The sequence below is a fragment of the Pteropus vampyrus genome, unplaced genomic scaffold (genome assembly GCF_000151845.1).
Source record: "Pteropus vampyrus isolate Shadow unplaced genomic scaffold, Pvam_2.0 Scaffold1, whole genome shotgun sequence".
NCBI classification, from domain to species: Eukaryota; Metazoa; Chordata; class Mammalia; order Chiroptera; family Pteropodidae; genus Pteropus; species Pteropus vampyrus.
Window position 1 is genome coordinate 25,780,830 of NW_011888782.1, and position 13,694 is coordinate 25,794,523.

General features: G+C 44.8%; 1 protein-coding gene and 1 long non-coding RNA gene across 5 annotated transcripts in view; both read left to right on the top strand.

Annotated features, from left to right (window-relative positions):
* The window catches only part of LOC111730985, a 31,073-nt gene extending 26,859 nt beyond the window's left edge, over positions 1-4,214 (top strand). For 2 of the 4 annotated variants that reach the window (XR_002776904.1, XR_002776911.1), the window contains 2 exons: positions 693-832; positions 3,302-4,214. This is a non-coding gene — a long non-coding RNA (uncharacterized LOC111730985). The remainder of the gene's footprint in view (positions 1-692; positions 833-3,301) is intronic. The other 2 variants (XR_002776908.1, XR_002776921.1) reach the window with 2 other exon arrangements.
* Positions 1-13,694, top strand: part of FSTL1 (follistatin like 1) — a 58,645-nt gene that overhangs the window by 27,260 nt on the left and 17,691 nt on the right. Inside the window, exons 3-4 of the mRNA XM_023527622.1 lie at positions 10,663-10,767; positions 12,914-13,108. Of these exons, the coding sequence (XP_023383390.1) occupies positions 10,663-10,767; positions 12,914-13,108 (300 nt within the window). The remainder of the gene's footprint in view (positions 1-10,662; positions 10,768-12,913; positions 13,109-13,694) is intronic.

The following is a 13,694-nucleotide window of genomic DNA, read 5'->3' on the forward strand; positions in this document are numbered from 1 at the left end:
ATCTAATTAGTGAAATTCTTGGCTGAGTCTTTATGGCCTAGTGAAGAAAGGTGGGGTCTTTAGGCTATTTCTCCAAAAGACTGGTCCTGGAAGGGGTCAGCCCTAGAAAAGGAGCTGGCACAGGGACTGTCCTTCTGCCCCTCTTCAAGACCTCTGGGAAGTGTGGTTCAGTAGCACTTTTATGCTCAATTTAACAAAGGTCGATTGAGCGGCACAGGTACTAAGCTAGGACCTGTGCAAGAACTTCAAAGCATAATCATAGTGCTCTAGGAACTGATAGTGCAGCTGGGAAAACAGAATCAGCGCAGTCAATTAAAATTTTAAAAAATGAATTTAGACAAAGAGGAATTAAAGTTCAGAGAAGGAGGAAGGAATGCATATCAACCAAAAGGAAAAGGTCACCGAGGCTGGAGTGCTGTAACTTGAGCTAAGCCTTGAAGGATAGGAAGAATTTGTGCACTCCAGGCAATAAATCAGACTTTCCAGAAGGTGACTTTTTTTTTTAGCAGTTCTTGTGGGACATTCACTGCCCATCTGAAGGTTGAAGAAGCATCTAATAATACCTAACGGTGCTGACGTTTTCAAAGGGTAATGAGTTCTCATTTCAAAATGTAGACCCTCAGGGGCCTTATACACTCTATTTTAGTCTGTTTGTGACTTAAATCTGCTGTGGCTCCCCACTCTATCCACAGACACAGCTGAAGCTCCCTGTAGCCAGGGGACGTAAGCGAGGAGTACTGAAGGTAAAGAGGCCAAGGAAACAATGAAGTCACCCAGGAGAGAGGAAGAAGACTCTGAGCCACGTGCCAAAGACCTTGTTAAATGTGGCCAAGTAGGTGCCAGTAAGTGACAGTGCCAGGCATCTGAATCAGAGCCTGGTCCTGTGAACCACCTTGAAGAACAGTGGCTTAGCCTTCAGTATTAGGGTGAGGCATGTGCAAATTGAGATTATGGAAAGGAGCCACAAATGTAGTGGGGGCGGGCTATTTCCTAATTCAGAGATGGTCCCCAAGTTCTCTGCCACAGGGGCTTCCTTCCCTAGTATGTGATCTCAGGAACACACAGAGGCTACTTAAATTTAGTAGACCCCAGGGCACAAGAAGTGGAGAGAACTCTAGCTGTTACGCCCTATCCATATCTCATCTGCCTTTCACCAAAGCCAGGGAGGAAATCCTACATTCCACTCAGAAGCCCGTGAATGTGAATCCTGTTTGGTTCTGGGCTAGGGAGGCTTGGAGAGGTGGAGGGCCGGCTTGCTGGGGGTGCCAGGAATGTGCAGGAATGTTGGTCCAGATGTGGCAGGCCCTGCAGGGGACACTCTCCCACAGCTGCCCTAGAGCTGTCTCCCCTCTCTAGTTGAGGGTATTGGGATTTAGGTGTGGGGTTTGGGTTTTGTTTTTGTTGTTTTTTTTTTGTTTTTTTTTTAACTTTTAATCAACCATTCTCCTTGGACTACATGTGGAAATAATTAGACCATGAGCGCTGAGTAAATGTGAGCCCTGGCAGTCCCAGACATACTTCAGTGACAGGTTCTTGGCAGGAATGAAGAATTGTGAATCTCATGTGAATTTCCTTTAACCATTCTCTCCCTTTTCTTTCCTTTTTCTCTTGTAAGGCAAACACAAATAGAGTAAAAATGTCATTAATGGCATTCTAGGGGAGTAGAAGTTTCCAACCAGTTAACTGGTTAGTGAAGTCGGGCCACTCAATTGGGGCCCCATTACCGCTCCCCTGATTTCCTCTGCCATGATCCAGAAGGGAATGAAAAGGCATTGCTTATGAAAATTCTTTGACTATGAAAGCGAGTTTTAATTCCCCTACCAAAATCCAACAAAAATCCTGAAATACCCTTAAGAGGTTCTATATGTAACTATCTCTTTAGTTTGGATTAGCTTCCTGGGAGAATAAAGTTTGCTATTTGAGAACATCTGAAATGGTAAATTCTGTGCTTTCTAGTTAAGAGGATCTTAAAATTTTAAGGGATTCTGGCATCATCCCCAACCCTTTTGAGGCCCAGAGAGGTCAAGCCCCTTGCCCTAAGTCACAGAGCATGTTAGAGGCAGAGATATGTCCAGAGTCTGTCTCCAGGCTCCTCCATCAGTTCTCCTTACAGGACCTCACTGCCTCTGCCTGTTCTGCCCTGGGTAACTGGTTTAGGTTTTAGTAGAGGTTTAAAAGATCTTTTTGGGGGGGAGGAGGTGCTGTCTCATCCAACATTTGTCAAATTATTTTATACAGTGGCATTCATCATCCATTTCTTGGAGCTCTCTAGACTTCCTGGTTTTGCTCCCAGTTTTCTGAATGTGCCTACTCTGCTTTCTTGGCTGCTTTGCCCTCAGAGCCCTCATGTGATTGTGCAGGCTGTTCACTGCATGAGTAGGTCAGGGGAGCTAAATTCCAACCTGCACCCTGCTTGCCAAGCCCTGTAACCTGGCTGGGTGTTGCATCTGCTCAGAGGGGAAGGCACCTTTTCTGATTTTCACAAAGACCCCATGTTGAGCTGATGGCAACCTGTTCTCCTTCCTGCTCCTCTCTGTCCGTGTCCTGTCCCTTCCTCTCCTTAGCCGCTCTCAGCCCTCCATTCCCACTCTTCCCTCCTGAGCTCATTTGTTCCCTTGGCTGCATGCAGCTTATAGATGTCCAGATGTGCATCTCTAGTCCTTTATTCTCAACTGTCAGTGGGATGTTTTACATCTCCTTAGACTCATGTGCATAGCTGACTCATCATCACCTTCCCCTCCCCCACTCGGTGCTTCCCAGGGATCCATCTCTGACAGACACGCTAGCAACCTTCCAGACCCTCAGAGCCAAAGATCTTGGTAGCTCCCCAGAGTCTCCCTTCCTCTCGTCTCTTCGATATTTTGCCAGATCTCCTTGGTCTTTAGAAATTTCTCTTGGATTCCTTCTTTTCTCTGTATCCCTGCCACCACCTTACATGAGACTCTCATCACCCCAGGCTCTTTCTAGCTGGTTTCCTTGTCCTCCTATTCCTCCTCAACCATTTCTTCCCATGTACCACTGCCAAACTATTCTTAAAACCCTCCTGCTCAAAAATCTCTAGGGTTTCCATCCAGATCCTACCATCTTTCAGGGCTCAGCTCAAGCCCCGTCTCATCCATGAAACCCCATCTGGAATCAGCCCTGTTTCCTTCAGAACAGATTGGTCTGTGTGAGTTAGTTTCATCGCCCTGACTAGGTTAGAGACTTCTGTGAAGCCAGAGGCCACTCCTTTCGAGGTTATGCCATGGAGCTTGCGCCATGCTGGTCAGAGACTGTTATCATTCTTCTTTTGTTGTTATAGGCACTCATCAAATATGCTTTCTGATGGCTTTAAATTACTTGCCTTGGCCTTTACTGAAGAAGACTGGAGCACTATTCATATCCCCTACTTTGTCCTCTAAACTGGACAGGTCTTAGGCAGACAGTTGGAGAATGGAAGAGGAATACCACACTGAAACCTGACAGGCTAATTCAGGGCAGAAAGTGGTCTGGCTTAAAAGGTTCCCCCCAGGTGTTCTGAAGAAACGAAAGGGTGAAATTGTGAAATCAAGGGACTTGCCAAAAGCACTCTTTAGGAAGATAGGATGTGGGACACTCCCAGGGTTAACTCTGAGGACTATAGACAGGTATTGGGGAGCCTCATAGACCCTGTCAGTCATGGTGGAGTTACCGGATATGCCTGAGTTGAGGAGACAGCATAGCACTCCCTGGGAATGTACTCCAGGTCTCATCGCTGTGGACAATGACCCGAAGGCTTGTAGGCATAAAGACCCTCCCTGGGTGCTGGAGTCAGAGCCACCGTGACTCCTACCTCAGTCACAGCACAACTCGGAGTCATAGTCTCCTCACTGCCAACAGGGATGAATCCTCCAACTTCATAGACCCTCGTGGGGTTCTTCTCAGTCCTGTTTGAAAGTGCCTAGCATATTTCTAACTCTGTAAGTGCGTGCTTACTGAATGATGCTGTATACTTCTGCTAGCACTGGACAAGACCATTACAGAAAATGGAACTTACCATTATGGAAAAACCAAGCATCCAGTTTGTTGTGCTGTATCTGGGCCTCCTCAAGAAAAACCTACAATGTGGAGGGAGAGGCATTCCAAAGAAAGGGCTTCCCTGTGAAGATGGCAGTTTAGGTCCTTCAGTCTGACAAGGCAGACACTTAGAGAATGTGACAGAATCTGTAAAATAATAAAGACAATGGTTGAGGTAAGTGGCCTTGTCCTATTTGAAATTTGAAAGTAGTAATTTCCAGGTATACACTACATTATCGCATGAGTAAAAAAATGCCAGGAGCATGTTAACCCGGAAGCTGTGTGATAGAGGCTGAACATAGAAATCTATACAGAGGAGAACTGGATAGTTCCTTATTTTGATGTCATAAAGCCCAGCCACACTTTCCCCAAACATCCTGAATGCCACTGTCACTGGCAACTGACATTAACACTAATCTGAATGGACCCCATTTAATGTAAAAAAATGTTTATTGAGCATTTTCTTAGGTGGGACAATGTGGTGGGTCTGTGGGAAGCCAAAATGTGCAAACACTTAATCTACTTGAGGTAAACTGTATGTGCATAAAACATTGAATAGGGCTCTAGTAGACTAACAGCGCAAAAGCAGTCTTGTTTATGAAGAAAGTAATAGGGTAGATGGAGAGTCAGATTTACTGTGAAGCAAATTAAGCTTCAGTTTTAGACCTTTTATTTGCAAGGTCCCTTCCAAGGCCCCGTGCCCAGTTTTGCAGTCATAGTTGCATATATATTCCTTTTATTAAGGAGGGCACCTCAGATTGTTTATGCTTCAGGCCCCACAAAACCTGTATCTGACCCTAGTGCATTAACTTCGAGATGAGGGATTCGTTGTGAGCACCTGCAGGGAGGGACACTGTCTCTGCAAATGCAGTGCCTGCTGCCAAGCACGGAGGACTTCTGCTAGACGTCACCTTATTCCTCCTCATTCCCTAGAATATGTAGGATGCACCAACCCATTCTTTTCAGAGAAAAAGAATCAAGAGAATTTGAGCAAGGTCACAGGATGCTCCAGCTAGATTTCAAGGTCCTGAAGTGGTTTTGCTTTCTCTTTGGCTTTCTCAGGCCTGTGCAGCTAGGTTCCATTTTAGAATGGCCTCTTGGGAGAAGCCAGCATCCCACCCTACACCCACTAGAGTCTCCTGCTGTACCCAATTCTGTTAATTCCTTTGGTCCCAACTCCACGGTGCTGTGCGTATCTGAGGGGCCCTGGTGTTCCCGTGAAGTTTCCATGACTAATACTGGTAAAGCAAGGAGAGCCTTTCTCACGTCAACAAAGCTGCTCTGTCACAGAATAGTGGCAGATGGAGCCAAAATTCCACCTTGGCATACGTAAGGGTTACCGCCCGCCCCCCACACCACCCAAAAAGAAAAAAAGTTGAGAAGGAAAAAGGATGGAGGGCACGATTCACTGTAGTGACTGACGGTGTATTAAGATGCAGTTTTGTGGCTTTGCTTACAGGCTTTCTCCTCTGCCAAAGAACATTGTTCTTCCAGAAATTGTTTTACTTCAGAAGACTTTTAAAACATTAAAAGTGTGTTTTATGTTCAGACGTAATGCTGGTTGGCCCAGAGACACACTGTCACCTCTAGAGGTGGTTATGAAAATAACTTGCTTTTCCCTTTTGCTTGCAAAGGATCTTTTTCAGCTGCAAAAATAATTGCTGATTTTTTTAAATCTTGGATCCCAGACAGCACTTTTCTAGCTTTGATTTGTAAAGAGGCAAAGTGGATTAGAGGAAAGAGGGCTGGAATTAAAGTCTAGAGACCTCAAGCCAGGCCCCGTGAGGTCTTGGACCAGTCACATGTAACCATGAGTCTCGGTTTCTTCCTGGTAGAATGTTAAATCTGGAAGGGCCTTAGAGATAACCCCTGCCTGTCTATCCTAAAAGACTTTGAGAGTCGAAAATAATAGTAACAATTAAAGACTAACCTAACTGCTGTACAAGTACAGAGTATCATTACCGTGCAGTGGCTGGCAGTAGCTCAGAGAGAAATTATTTCCCTGGTAAAAGTTCCTGGTTGGTCTTTTGCCAAAGGGAGTTTGCATTCTGAAAATTAACCATTAGACCAAACCCCCAATGCGTGGCTTGTAACACAATGAAAACAACATAGAAGCAAGTCAGGGAGATGATGCAGAAGGATAAAGCTAGAAACCTGATGTTTCTCCATTGGAAATAAGTATTTTGTTGATTTCTATCAATCTTTCAGGGTATTTACACTTCCAGAGCATGCCTCCTCTCCCCAATCAATCACACTGTCACAGGAGCATTCAGACTGGCATGTTCGTATACCTGTGACCTCACACTCCTAGAGAATATTCATGTGCCAATGTGGTTATCTGTACGTAGATGAAATTCTCATAGAGCCTTGGGACCTGATTTCTAAAATTGTTAAAGTGGTAAAGCAAACATTTCTGTTTCGTTTGCAAGAACTGCATTGTGCCCTGTGACCTCTCCCTGTGCGCACCCTTGTAGCTGTACCCTCTCCGCACAGCTCACTCCCTTGACTGTTCCCAGTAAGGGAGTATCCAGGCTCTGGGGTCAGGCTGACCTGTATTCCAGTCCTGACTCACTAGTTATGTGGCCTCTGCACATCACAGAGCTTTTCTGAATCTTAAATCCCTCTCCATCTGTTACATGGGACTAAAAATATGGAAACCTGCACAGACATTGTGAAGACAGAGCTATTTGCGAAGAACCTCACTCGGCTGCAGGTGCTCTAATTAATATTAGCAGTGGGCTTTAGACCACTGTCACTCCCCAGAAGATTCCTGCCTTATCCCTGCCTCCAGCCTCTTTCCATCCCGGCTGCTCTACACTTTGAGTCAGAATTTCTAAGTTGGAAGGGACTGGACACAGCATTCCAAAGCACTACATTCATCATGTCATCTACCCCATCCCAGACTTCCCAAGGCCCTTACTGCCGCCTCAGATCAGCTGCAAGACCTGCTCTGCTTCACGTCTCTCTTCCTCACCACGCCTCTCCCTGCTGGGCAGCCATTACCACATCCTATGAGCACTTTCTTGCCGTGTGCATCCCCTTAAGATGTTCTCTCCCACTCAGCATCAGTCACTGGGCAGATGGATAAGACCACCTCCTACTCTAATGAACTTTCCAGGAGCTTTGTGGATGCTCCCGACATTCCTGCTAGAGAAGATAGGGTTTGGGGAAGGGCTTTCAAAGGCACAAAGAAGCCTCCTCTTGGGAGAAATGTGTCTTCGTTGTTAATTTCTGCATTAAGCATGCCTGTGAATGAGAAGAATTTGGGAGGATTTGAGAGCTTCAGGTAAGACATTCTTTCCCAAGTGGGCAAACCCCCAGTTCTTGGTCCCTGCTGCCTGTGCCTACTGGGCACCTGCTCCGGTTCCCCACCTCTCGAGCCACATCTTTCAGAAAGGATGGAGCCAGAAGGAGCTGGAGGAACCAGGACTGCACTTCTGCACTGCGGCTCTGAGTTCTGCGAGACAAAGAGAGAGATTGCCACCTATTGACAGATGTGCCGCCTGCAAAGAGGAATGCTGGCATTTCTCTGTGGTCTTCAAACAGGACAACAGGGGTTGTTAGTTCCATCTTTTTTTTTTTTTTTTCCATTCAGTCATTCTTCCTGTTCTCAGGATTGTCATTCCAGTGTAAGGAAGGATGGGTGGGGAAGCGACAGTTCAGGTGGTAAGAGCATCTCAGTGGGAAAATTGTCTGAAAATCAGTTGCCCACGGTAGTGATGGCCACTTTCACTTGTGTGGCAGGCATTCTGCCACATGTGGTATACATCTTATTTAATCTTCACATGGCCCTTGCGAGAATTGGCGTTCCCACTGTACACATGAGGAAACTGAGGCTTAAAGACAGTGCTTTGCCCACCTCTAGAGCAAGTAAGGAGCAGAGCTGGGGTGTGGGAATTCAAATCTAACTCTGATGCAGTCTTAAGCACTTTCTCTCCACATTTACTAATTATGCAGATCACATCCCCATTAAGTCTTCTGAATATGAAAAATATATATATAAGAGAACTTTTCCTTTTGGTTGGGTAGAATCCTAGCTCTGCCACTTTCTAGTTATTTAACCTGTAAGGCTCAGTTCCCTCATCTGTGGAATGGGGATAATTATGATGTCTAACTTATGGCGTTGTTGTCAAGTTTAAATAAGATAATGCGCAATAAAAATCTCTTAGCAGAGTGCCAGGTTTTTATAAATGAGAGCTCGATCATTTACTGTCTGAAGATCTGGGTTGGGATCCTTGATCCTTTATCTTTAGCTTTGGGACCTTGGGGAAGTTACTTGACCTTTCTGATCTCTAGCTTTCTCGTCCATAAAATTGAGTTGATAACATACATGTTCTTGCTGTCTTCACAGAAAGTGAAATTATATGTACGAAAACACTTTGTAAATTTTAATTGTACTATTCAAATATTAGTTTTTATGTTTTAAAGAGTATCTGTTTCTTCAAGTGGATTTTTGGTAACTATTTCTGGACAATGACTTGGGTTGAATTCATCCTATAACGAAAAGCTTTTATTTTTAATACTCACTAAAAATAACAAGATAAAAAGAGGTTCTGTAAATGCCACAGGCTATTCTGCAGGAAACTCTATAAGCACTAACATTAATAACATTTTTCATAGACAGCTCGCTTTACAGTTCATGATGTATTTCCAAGTATATTATTTCATTTAATCTTCACAGGGCAGGGCTGGTATATACACCTTTTTTACAGATGAGGGAACTGAGGCTCAAAGAATTAAAGTGACTGGTTATGGACATTGAGCTAATAAATGCTAAAGGTTGTAGCTATCTGCCTGTGGAGCTATGTGCTGGTGTGTCTTTGAGTGTAAGCCTCTGTCTGAGCATGCTCTTTTACACATTTGTGGTCTGTAACTCACATGACACACCCACAGAGGGTGATATATTTGTATCCTTCAATCAGCATGTTGTTTCGTGAAAGGGAAAGAAGGTAGTTTTATCTGAAATTTTTTTTTTACACTGGTCAGTGATAGCCTTTTCCTCTTCCCTTTTAAAGCTGCTTTCCATTCCCAGGCACAGTTTCCAAGAGGGCTCTGCCTGGAGAATATGCTCTATTTTATCTCCATTCCTGGTTTAGGAAACAGCTCTCCAGTCCTCTCAGCCTTCTGGGAATTACTTCCTTTTTTCTTCCCTGCCTGCCAGCAAGATTGCATTTGGCTTAGCAACACCCAAAAAAGAATGGGTTTAGCAACAGCGTGTGAACCAATGAAATGTGAACATGGAAAGTGTTTCTAGACCAATGGGAGCCTTGCATGACAGGCAAGCTGGCTCCGGAGAGGAAATAATAACCTGGAGTTTGCAAAGCAGCCTCCAGGTGGCAGCAAACCAGCTGTATTGAACACAGCCCCTCGCCTCTGAATATCTACTTTGTTTTCTTGCTTTCTTTGATCTAATCTTTCTTTGATCTAAAACATTTACTGACTATAAGAATGTACTGTTAAAAGCTTTGTGTTCTCTGCATGACATGGTAGACATGGCCTGAAGGGCAGAATCTTAGGTTCCATCCCTACTTTACTACGGCCAGTCTCATGGCCCCATCACAGTTCCTGCCATCTTTGCTGATTTTGTCACAGCCAATGCTACCCCAGTGGGCTGGGGCGCAGAGGCTGGTGGTGATGGCCTGCTCAGCCAGTCAGGGAGAGTGGCTGAAGGAATCAAATTCTCCTTCATTCAACCACCACTACTGCTGTCCCAAGGAGCAAATGAGGTAGGGCTGGCTTTTGGCCACCAATTAATGTGACGGAAGGAATGTTTCACCAACAGATCAGTGCCTACAATCACCCACATTTTCAGTGGCATACATTAGAGCCATTCTTGGCCTTGTCAGTTCTGGTGCCTATATCTGACCATAAGTGGTTTGAGAATGGTTCTGCTGCTTGTCAGGTGGTTTGGCCCTCTTAGTCTTGAAGCCAGAGGCAGATGTGGATGGCAGCTGAATAAGACCATGTTGAATAATAGCAGATCCAGATGTTGATGGTTTAGCCATCCTTGTTTTGCCTTTTGAGATGATATTGCCTTGAACACTACTCAGTAAGATTTTGGTCCTTCAGATATCCATATTGCTCTCAAATGTTTCCATTTCTGTCTAGCTTACTCTTATTATCCTTTAGGAATCAGTTAAGGCATCTTATCTTCAGAGTCTCATTTGATTATCGCCCTCCTCCCCTCCAACAACGGTGCTCCCGTTGTTGCGCTTCCATATTGCTTCCTACAGGTCTCTGTGTTTCCTCAGAGGGTCATGGAGCTTCTTGAGGACAGAGACTGTGCCTTTATATCTGCACCCCTTAGTGTAGTGTTGGCATATAATGGGTAATATTCTATTGCACAATAAACATTCTTAGAAGAAAGGGAACACGCAAGAAAAGAGCTCTTGCTCGTCAAGAAACAGTTTTAAGGACTCGGAGGTAGCCTGGCCTGGGATGGAGCAGTTCTGGAAAGGCTGTTTGGTGCGGGCTGCTTGGACAGCTTCTGGCTGTTCAGGACCCTTCAATACCATGAGCCGTGACTCCAGACTGAGGCCCAAGCCTGAAAGTTGATCACCACCATTGGCTCATCCCGTGACGGCCTCATCTCAGCGACATGGTTTCCTTTATGATTTTGTGTTTTAGGAAGAACTAAGGAGCAAATCCAAGATCTGTGCCAATGTGTTTTGTGGAGCCGGCCGGGAATGTGCAGTCACAGAGAAGGGAGAGCCCACCTGCCTCTGCATTGAGGTAAGTCCTGAGGTCAGGAGCCAGAGGACAGTGGCCAAGGCCAGTGTGGCTACCTGGCTGGAGCTGCCAGTCAGTGTAACAGTGCCAACAATTTCATCATCTTTATAAAAACACACCTTGTCTATCTGAAAGAAGTGGAATTTTCATCCCAGGAGTTAAAATTCGGAATGTAGAGATACCTTTTCTTTTTTAAAAAATGTTTAGCTTTATAAGATTTTTAAGTTACAAAATGAACAATTGCTTTATATAAGTTAAATAGCACAGGCATTTGTACAAACATAAAATGAATAATCTTCCCCAGAACTCTAATCCCGTTAGTCTGAGATAATCAGTGTTAACAGTTTAGTAGATATTTGTTCCACATTTTTTTTTATTTGGTATTATAAACATATAGGTTTCCTCCTGTATTATACAAAAATGGGATCTTAGTATGTATAGAGATATGGATATATGTATGCAACTTGTGTTTTGAACTCATTCATATACCATGGACAGCCCTCGAGTCAGCACATATGGTTCTAACTCATTTTTTAACAACTTTATAATATTTAGTAACATATAAGAACCAGATTTATGTAATCATTTTCCTATAGATGAACACTTAGGTTGTTTACTACTAAATAATAACATCTTTGTGCGAACAGCCTTACATGCTGCTGTCTTTATTTCTGTAGGATTGATTCCCACTAGGGCTTAGTAGGTCAAAGAACATGCAAATTTAAAAAAATAGAATGCAGTTTTGTCGTTTGATTTGGTTTTTAATGAACTATATAAAGCAAAGTGAGCTTTTGAGAAATACTTCTTTTGTAAACAGGATTCTAATGTGTTCTCACTCCTCAGGCAGACATAAATATCCTGTATGGGTGGCCTTTTCTCCCATTCTGTCAAACCAACCCACGCCTAGAAATACATGTTTTTCTGCAAATAAATACACCCATCTTAGTCCCAAGGTGAAGAAGCATGATCCACTGCCCTAGAAAGGAAGTCCTCCAACTCTGTAACCTGAAAGTAAGATCTTCTGGGGACCCTGGCAGGGCCTCACTGGAGTTATACCTAGCCACTATGGGTAGCTTGAGCCAGACTCAGAGTCCAGAAACCCGGCATCTAGTCTTAGTTCGGCCACACACGATTGTATGATTTTGAGAGAATTACTTGCCACTGGATGCCAGGAAGACAGAAATTATGTTTGGCCTTGCCCAGGGCCCCGTACGTAGTGAGGACTCAGTAATAAGTACTGATTAAGTGCAGTTTATCTTTCTGGCTTTGGTATTCTCGTAAACTAGAGAGGTTGTGCTACCTCCCAGCTCCATTGTTCTGTTTCTTTTCACCGTATCTCCTCTTTCTTGCTTTGGTGCCTTTATTAGGTTTGAGCTGAACTTGCTTCCCCCTCCCTCCTTTCAAAAACCGCAAAAGTCTTAAGACACTGAGTTTGCCTGTGCCCATGGCACTTCAAATAGCCGAAGAAGAACCGAGTTGCCAAGTGAACTTTAATCTATTTCCTTGTCCATAATGATTCTCTGTAGTACTTCACGAAGACCCAGGCACCCCCACTGCCCGCCTCGCAACAGTTATTATAAGATTGGGAGAGAAACAGAATGGCCCCAAAATACTAAACAAAGCAAAAGAGCAAAGATCCTCATAGTTCAGAAAAGTTGAAGAAATGGGGGTTGGGGGTGCCTGCTTTTCAGTTTCTCCACATTCTCAGCTCTCAGCTCTGGCTGTTTTGTGTCAGAGAATGTTGAAATTTTAAATGTTCTTAGATTATCCAAAGACACTGAGTGACTTTCCACAAAGTGACAAAGTGATGGAGAATCCAAATTCCTGACTTCTAATAAAATGCCTTTCCTGCTAATTTGATAGGAGCTGGACTGGGGGTGGAGGGTGGGCACGGGGTTCTATTTTCCCACGGAATACATGACTCTGAACCAGGATCAGCACAGAGGGTATGCAAGGTGATGGGGTGCCTCCGACACTGAGTGGGTAGGGCTACTGATGCCGGAGCTGGGGCTCCCTATGCCCTGATTGGATAGAGGCCATCTCTGCTGGTGGAAGTCCCCTCACAAGATGGGTCGACGTGCGTGTGCACATGCTTATGCGTGTGCTGGCACATTTGGCTGCACAAACATCCTCTGCGGGTCTGTTTCAGCAATGCAAACCTCACAAGAGGCCTGTGTGCGGCAGCAATGGCAAGACCTACCTCAACCACTGTGAGCTGCATCGAGATGCCTGCCTCACTGGATCCAAAATCCAGGTCGATTATGATGGACACTGCAAAGGTAAGGAGTGCTCTCACTACATCCTAACTGCAGCCGTGGGGAGCCAGGGAACTAAGCAGTGCGGCGTGGATTCCTAGAGTCCTTTCCACTCCGACCACAGCACCCAAAGCCATGGAGACCACCTGGGTTCTCGGAGGCGTACCTTCTTGGCATTCAGGAGCCTGCTGGGTTCGCCCTGGGTGCCCCAGGCCTCTGCCCAGGGTTTCCTGCATTAGATTCCCCGATAGGCTTCCAGCTCAGTCTGCAGCTGGATAGTGGATAAGGGACCACAACAATAATAATAGGAAAGTGTTTAAATGAATTCTGTACCTTTTTAAAAAGCAGGTAAATTTCACTTTTCCCATGCTTTTTAAATTTGGGCACTTCACAGTCCTGGTAACATTATATTTCCTCTATTTTGCACTCAAGCCATTGCCATTAGAATAACAGAGAAAGGGTCCCAAGCTTAGAACTAATTAGACACCAGCCACCCTGCCTGGCCCCTCTCAGCCTTGAACTTCCCTGGAGAAACAAGAACCTGTTTCCCACATGTTGGTCTCTATTATATTTCCCTGTCTATAATGATTCCGTGTGAATTCTCAAAGTCCCAGTGACCCCTCCGCCCCTCAGCCTAACAGGACAAGGTGTGAGACCAAGAGGGCAACTCAGTGG